General features: G+C 35.0%; 1 protein-coding gene across 1 annotated transcript in view; it reads left to right on the top strand.

Moving 5' to 3' along the window:
- Positions 1–8,504, top strand: part of LOC102476042 (vomeronasal type-2 receptor 26) — a 114,628-nt gene that overhangs the window by 79,627 nt on the left and 26,497 nt on the right. Inside the window, exons 2-4 of the mRNA XM_006166256.1 lie at positions 5,852–6,018; positions 6,566–6,857; positions 8,069–8,298. Of these exons, the coding sequence (XP_006166318.1) occupies positions 5,852–6,018; positions 6,566–6,857; positions 8,069–8,298 (689 nt within the window). The remainder of the gene's footprint in view (positions 1–5,851; positions 6,019–6,565; positions 6,858–8,068; positions 8,299–8,504) is intronic.

Below are 8,504 nucleotides of genomic sequence, written 5' to 3'. Positions count from 1 at the left end.
GGGGTGATTTCTCTCTGTCTCTCTCTGTCTTTCTGGCGAGCATACATGCCTATAGAAAAAAAAAAAAAACACCTCTCCAAAAGAAAAAAATGTTTAAAGAAAATGTAATTCAGCGTTCTTTGCTTATTTGAATCAAAGCAAATAAAATTAGGCTTTAGGAAATCAATGGTGGCATTAATAGTATACTGGATCCATTTGGATAATACTAAATCAATTTTCTATACGGGGAAAAGTAGCTATCAAGTGTTCAAGGAAATGTGACAGAATATCACCTTTTTATGCAACAGAAAATTGTTTAACTTTAAAATTAGAAATATATTATGAAAGTGATTAAAATCTGCCTTTTAAATCACAATAAAGATCAAATTAGAGAATAATAATGAATGAAATTAAATGAAATAATTATTTTAAAAAACAAGGAATTTTAAAAATTATTTATTTAACTTTATTATTTATTATTTTAACTTGATATAGGGCATTTGATTTACCAGAGAGAGAGAGTAAGAGAGAGAGGGCACGTCAGACAGCAAGCCACCAGGACTAGTGTTCTGACATGTAGGAATCCAGCACCTTAACGATGTACCATCTGAAGACCCCAAACCAGGGTATATTTAAGTGTAAAATGAGAAATTATAAATAAAAATTAACTGCAGATAATACTTTTGAAATAATTTGTCAAGAAATCTACTGTAGTCAATACATAGCTAGATCTGAAAAAAATAGTTTTTAAAGGGAAACATTTTAACAACACTTTCTTCATAAGAGTTGGAATAGTGAATGGATAGAAAACTATAGAAAGGCCACCTTAAAGTGCCTGCAGTAAATATATTTTGGAGGATAATTGCCACAAGGGATAGAAAACTCTAAAGTTGGGTGTTATTTAAAGGTTACAGAGCATAGACAAAATAAGCAATGCTTATATCATGGTTTCTGCACTTCAATAGAAAAAAGATGACATGTGGGATACACCTAATTGTAGGAGATTTTATGAAGTTGATTATAAAAGTGGTGAATCAAGATGAATATAATTATGATGAATGTAGCTCATAATTGTGCATTTTATTATTAGTAATGAAGTGTGTTAGTAATTTTCTCTTCACAGAAAATGTTAAATATGTGAGGTGATGTACATGTAAATTGCATTAACCACTCCATGCTTTATTTAAAAAAAAAACTTAAAACTACTTCAAATTTAAAAGATATATGTAGACATAATTGACCTAGGTTTAATTTTTTAAATGTTCAATGTGTAAACTTATTTCTTAGTTTGCCAGAAAGAGCATCAGAGAAAGATAGAAAGAGAGGGAAAATGAAAGGAAGGTCATGATGTAGTACCTCTCCTCCATTCTTCCTTTCTTTCAGAATTTTGGGCATGTATGCACACATGCCTGGTGTGTTTTTCAAGCCACTGTGTCTGGGACTTGAACTGCACAGTCAGTCATGTGGTATCCAGCTGTCCCAACCACAATGCCACTAGCCAGCACAAATTTGTGCATACTTTATTCACATGCCAAGAAAAACAATCTCTATACATTGAAAATTCTTCTTTGGAACCAGCAGATGGTGTAATCATTACATGTCTGGACTCCTGCATGGCCAAATATGGTTCAAGTTCTGGAACCAGCAGCTTGAAACGCATGCCAGACTCAAGTGCATGCCTGTCCAAAATCTCATGAGGAGACTGGAGGAGAAAGGACTGTAGCATGGCCATCCCCCCATGGGTTGATTTTTAAAACATTTTTATTTCAACTTATTTTATATATTCAACCACATATGTCACTTAGCTTGTAAAGTAAATGTTTCAATATGAATACATTTCTCACCAGTCCAGTTGGAAATACTATACACGTTATCTTCAACACATAATAACTTATTTCTTTGTCTGATAAATGCCTTGTGTCTCTCATTTTCTTCTTCGTATCTTTCCTCAGACTCTTCTCCTTCTCCTATCTTCTTCCCACACTGTATCTAGTATCTATAATAATTTTCTGTGTTTCTTTTTTTTTTTTTTTGAAGGTTTTTGCTATAGGGCATGCACTCACCAGGAAGACAGAGGGAGACAGGGAGATAGAAAGTGAGAAATCACCCCCCAGGAAGGATGGCCATGCTGCAATCCCTTCTTGTCCATTCTCCTCTCAGGATCTTGGACACACACACACATGCACCCAGCATGAGTTTAAGCCACCGGGTCCAGTACTGGAACCATGGTCGACCATGTGGGAGTCCAGAGACATAACTATTACGCTAACTGATGGCCCCAATTTTCTGTGTTTCTATATCCTCTAGTCATTCAGTTTCGGCCACAGAGTGTGGAGACTTGGTAGATATATAAAGTGGAGAAATACAGTGTCTCTACTTCATAGCCTGGCTTAATTCACTCAGCAGTAAGTCTTCCATATTCATCCACTTTCTTTCAAAAGCCAGGGTTTTATTGTTTTTTTATGGTTGAGTAGAATTCCATAGACTATAAGTGCCAAAACTTTTCTAAACATTCCTCTGTTCATTCGGGTTAGATCCATGTATTCGCAATTATGAATAATACTGCAATAAATATCAATGTGCAATCAATTTTCTGAATAAGCATGTTTCTGTTCTTTGGGTTGATCCTAGGTACCTTATATTTTTGTGGCTATGGTAAATGGGATTTCCTCTTCAGTTCTATCTCATTCTGTCTGCTATTTGTATATAGAAATGCTATAGATTTCTGTATGTTGATTTTATATCCTACAACTTTACTGTATTCATATATTACTTCCAGGAAATTTTTTGTGGATACTCTTGGGTCTTCTATGTATACAATCACGTGATCTGTAAATAGAGATAAATTCACCTCTTTTTTATTTAAGCACCTTTTTATTTTATTCTCTATTCTAATTGCATTGGTAAGGATTTCCAGTACTATATTAAAAAGTAGTGAAGAAAGTGGGCATCCTTGTCTTATACCTGTTTTTTAATAGAAAAGCTTTCAGCTTTTCCCCATTCAAGATGATGTTATATTTGTGTTTCTCATAGATACCTTCTATTTTGTTGAGGAATAACCCTCTATGCTGATTTTGCTGAGAGTCTTGATCAAGAAGGATGTTGTATTTTATGAATTTTTTTTCTGCATCAATTGATATAATCATATGGTTTTTATCTTTCTTTTTGTTAATATGGTGCATTACACTTGTGGTTTTGTGTATGCTGAACCAAACTTGCATTCCTGGAATAAAGCCTACCTGATTGTGATGTATAATCTTTTTTATAAGTGGTTGGATACGATTTGTTAGTATCTTGTTGAGAATTTTTCTATCTATCTTCAGAAATATTGGCCTATAATTTTCTACCTTTGTCCTGTCCTTCTCTGTTTTAAGTATAAAGATGATAGAGACTTTGTAGAATAAATTTGGGAGAGTTTCACCCTTACAGATCTTTTGAAATAACTTGAGTAGAATGGGGGTTAATTCTTCTTTAAAAGTTTTGCATAATTCAGGGACAAGTATTTGGCATAATGGATATGTCGCTGAACTCCCATGTAGTCAGTTTGAGTCCCAGATCAGGTAGCTTAAACTCACACTGGACGCATGTGCATGCGTGCCCAAGATCTCAAGAGAAGAATAGAGGAAAAGGGATTGTGGCATGCCCGGCCCTCCTGGGGGTGATTTCTTGCTTTATGTCTCTCTGTCTTTCTCTTTCTTTATGGTGAGAACACACATTCTACAGCAAAAATTTCTCTCAAAAAATAGTTTTGTAGAATTCAGAGGTGAAGATATCAGGACCAGGATTATTCTTCGTTTGGAGGTTATTTGTTGCTGATTCAATCTTATGGCTTGTTATGAGCCTATTCAAATTTTCTACATACTCCTGACTCAATCTTGGTAGATTATATGTGTGCAAGAATTTGTCCATCTCATCCAGATTTTCTTGTCTATTGGCATATAGCTTTTCATAGTATCTTCTAATGATTTTTTGTATTTCTGTTATGTCTGTTGTATATTGCCTGCTTCATTTCAAATTTGATTTATCTGTTTCCTTTCTCTCTTTTTCTCACTTAGTCTAGCTAGTGTTGTGTCTATTTTGTTTATCTTTTTAATGAACCATGTTTAACTTTTATTTATTTTTTGTATACTTCATTTATTTTCTATTTTATTTATTTCTGCTTGGATATCATTTCTTTTCTCCTGCTGTTTTTTGAATTTTTTTCTGCTATTGTTTTTCCAATTTTCTGAGGCATGATGTTAGGTACTCTATTTGCCATCTTTCTATCTTCCTCTTATGTACATGCACTAATTTCTATAAACTTCCCTCTTTTGAATGTTTTTGCACTGTCACAAAGATTATGGAAACTAGTGTACTCATTGTCATTGGTTTCCATAATCATGACTCCAGCTCTTTTTTGCATGAAAAGTCTTTTTCTAGTCCTTCACTTTTAGTCTATGTATGTCTTTATCCCTGAGATCTGTTTCTTGTAGGTAACAGATGGAGGGTTTCTTTTTCTTTTTTTTTTTTTTTAATTCAGTCAACCAGTCTGTGTCTCTTGATTTCAGTCTTTATTTCTTTGGTAGTCATGAAACTATTTAGAAGTATATTGATTTCAGTCTTTATTTCTTTGGTAGTCATGAAACCATTTAGAAGTAGATTATTTAGTTTCAATGTATTTGTGTAATTTTGAGGAATTTTCTTGACTTTAATATCAAAAGTTCAATTCCATCATGGTCATAGAAGTTGCTGGATATAGTTTCTATGCCTTTCAATCTGTAGGGGCTCGTTTTATGCTCTATCATGTGATCAATCTTTATAAATATTCTATGCACGGGTAAAAAAAAAAAAGAGTACCTTATGGTTTTGTGTGTAAGGTTCTATAGATACATGTTTCCTTCCCATATTTGTGTGCTCCTGAGTTAGGTGCATATTTATAAGCATTATGTCTTTTTGATGAATTAGCCCTTTTTCTACTATATAATACCCTTCTTTGGCTCTTCATACAGTTTCTGGTTTAAAGTCAATTTTGTTGGAAATTATTATCATGACTCCAGATCGTTTTTGCATGAAAAGTCTTTTTCTAGTCCTTCACTTTTAGCCCTTGTATGTCTTTATCCATGAGATGTGTTTCTTGTAGGCAACAGATGGAAGGTTTCTATTTTTTTTTTTAATTTAGTCAACCAGTCTGTGTCTCTTGATTGGAGAATTCAATCCATTAACATTCAATGTTATTGTCAATATTTCTGGACTTGTACATAACTTTAAGTTGGCCATTGTTTTGTTGTTAATTATTCCCATATTTCTGGCTGTTCATTCTTTATTTTTTTCTGGAACAGGACTCTTTTCAGAGATTCCTGAAGAGCTGGTCTGGTGTTAGCAAGTTGTTTCATGTTTTGTTTGAGAATATTTTAATCTTTTTTCCCCCATGTGAAGGATAATCTTGCTGGATATAATAATCTTGGTTAAAATTGTTTCTCTCTTAACACTTTCAATATGTCTTTCCATTCTTTCATTGCTTGCATTGTTTCTGTTGAAAAGTCTGCTGTTAGCTTGATGAAAAGATCTTTGTAAGCCACTTGATGTTTCTCTCTTGTCAATTTTAGTAAATCATCTTCATCTTTGATTTTGGTTAGTCTGACTAAGATGTGCCGTGGAGAAGATCTTCTTGGGTTTATTCTTTTTGGGGTCCTTTGTGTTTCTTGAATAGGAGGATGAAGAGAAGATGACAATATTAGAGGGAAGCATACGAATATTAAAAAGGAAAAAAGAACTCTTGTCAATTTTAGTAAATCATCTTCATCTTTGATTTTGGTTAGTCTGACTAAGATGTGCCGTGGAGAAGATCTTCTTGGGTTGATTCTTTTTGGGGTCCTTTGTGTTTCTTGAATAGGAGGATGAAGAAATGACAATATTAGAGGGAAGTATAAGAATATTAAAAAGGAAAAAAGAAAAGTCATACATCGTGCTTGTGAATGGTGTGCGATTTTGGCTGGGTGATGCAGATGGAAATGTGTGCTCTGCTTGCGAGCTGGGAGCTACAATATGGGATAAGGAGAAGTAATGAATTAGCATAAGAAAGATGGGGAAGAAAGCAACCTAACTTTCTTACAGGGAAAAATGGTGTTCTAATGTTGGTAAAGCTGGGTTGAAGTTGGAGGTGAAGCTGAAGTCAAAGAATGTCCATGCCTCAGTTTCCCTTCCTGGGAGTGATTTCTTGCTTTCTGTCTTTCTGTATCTCTCTGTTTCTCCAGCGAACACACACATCCTATAGGAAAAATCTCTCTCTAAAAAAAGGAATTATTTCTTAAATCAAGTCTCTTCAGTTAAAGTCATTTTCTAGGTAAAAGAGACCTCAATTCCATCCACAATGCTCTCAAAACTATTTTTGGTTGTTTGAACACATTTTGTTCAAACAGGGGACAATGGGTATTTTAAAGTACTGCAGAGCTTTAGAAACCTTATTTACACACCTCCATACAGTAGTACAGAAAAATATCTGAGTAGCAACCAAAGTTTAATCCTTTCTGTGTCTTGGCTTGACTGAGAAGATCATTCTGAATCACATGACCTGACAATATTTCCTAATGCTGTCCTCTGTAATTAGGTACCATTGGGAAAACTACCATTTTGTATTGGCCTTTCTCTTTGCTATTGAAGAGATCAACAAAAGTCCCCATCTGCTCCCCAACATTTCCCTTGGTTTTGATATATACAATGTATTTCCTGATCACCAGAGGACCTTAGAGAATGCTCTACTTTTGCTTTCTGGAGTGAATCAGACTCTGCCTAACTACAACTGTGAGGTGCAGCAAAAATATGTTGCCATCATTGCAGGAAACATGCCAATACTTTCAGCCCAAATTGGAACCCTTTTGGAGCTCTACAAAATTCCACAGGTAAGTGATTTGTTGGAATGCAAAATGGTGTTTAAATCTCTCCTACTCTGATTTTCTCGCATCTTAGCAAAGAAAATGTGGAACCTGTATGTACACATTCTTAGAGAGTTATAAATAGATAACAGACAATTTCCTGGGTCATGGGATTATTCACAGTGCAAAATTAAAAAGAAACAGGCCATAATGCTCCATTCAGATTACTGTCCACGGTCAATATTTCCACCCCCCCCCCACTGTTATGACTAATGATTCCTGAAAACTCAATGATGTGTGCCTTCTAGGAAATGTACACAGCACAAAGATCAGCCCCATCTTGAGATAGGACATTATCAGGAGGCATTTAGAGGATAATGAGAATTGTAAAGGTATAAAGACCTTTGCATCTACTTATCATTTGAGACAAATATGATGGCACATTCCAGCTCTGGAGATCCACCACATTGACTATGATTCAGTTTTGCTTTACCAGCTTTGCTTTACCTGCTTTGCTTTACCAGATTCCTTGGTCCTTCCTTACAACCAAGCAGTTGGGTCACTGGAATGCATTTCCCAATCATTCTCCACATTAAAGCTCTACAATATAGAGAGTCTTTCCAGTGACTCTGTCTCAAAGCAGTATTCAGAAGACATTACTGGGAAACAGAAATACCATTTACTCATAGGAAGTATGTCTTAGAAAATTTTTATTTTAAAAATAACAGAGAGGATAAGTGGTTGTATTAAAAAAAACACAAAGATTATGTTTAGTGATAAGTTTGCAGTGTCAAAAGATTAATCATAAAGATTTTCTCCCCAGAATTTACATTTGACATATCTTTCCAGACAAGGAAGCCTCTGATCTACACATCACATGCATCCAGGATGGCAGAATTACCATTTTTTACACCATCTTTATAAAGTTTATGTTATCTTTATTTTCGACTATAGAATATGAAGGGCTTATTGAATCTTAAGGTTTTGCGTTGTTCTCGGAATCATTATATTTACTGAGAATGGTCACATGTCCTTTTCTAAAAGGAAGGAGGCTGAGAAATGCAGTCTGCTAAAGCCTGAAATGAAAGAAAAGGGTGATATTTACAGCAGACTTTTTCTTGTCTCAAGATTCCATTCTGTGGTCTTATTAGGTAGAGAAAACTCTCCCCCTTGTTTAAGGGAAAGACACCAGATCCCACTGTAGTAAAAAAAAAATTGCTATTTGTTTTCTCATCCAGATCACATATGGTCCCTCTGATAAAGCTCAGTTTGCATCAGTTTATCAGATGGCCACCAATGACAGCTCTCTGGTTCAGGGAATAATCCGCTTGTTGATGCATTTTGGTTGGACATGGTTGGCACTCTATGTATCTGATGATATGAAAGGAGAGCAGTTCCTTCAGGTTCTAAATGCAGAGATGATAAAAAGGCATATCTGTTTAGCCTTCACAGAAGTGCTCCCTCCTTGGTCAGGTGTCAAAACATTTCATGATATTAGGACCAGAATCAGAGTTTCATCTGCAAATGTGTATATAGTACTTGGTGATGAAAATAGTGTCTGGAAGCTGGCAATCTTAGAGGAATTCTATTTAATTTTGGGGAAGGTGTGGATCCTGAGAAATTTCAGCTCATTACAGTGGAGAAGACTTTTGTCTGCCAAATCTGACCAGCCCT

Source organism: Tupaia chinensis, unplaced genomic scaffold, assembly GCF_000334495.1.
Source record: "Tupaia chinensis unplaced genomic scaffold, TupChi_1.0 Scaffold144211_1, whole genome shotgun sequence".
Classification (NCBI taxonomy): domain Eukaryota; kingdom Metazoa; phylum Chordata; class Mammalia; order Scandentia; family Tupaiidae; genus Tupaia; species Tupaia belangeri.
Note: the sequence above shows the minus strand (reverse complement) of the source record. Positions and strands in the feature narration are given on the sequence as shown.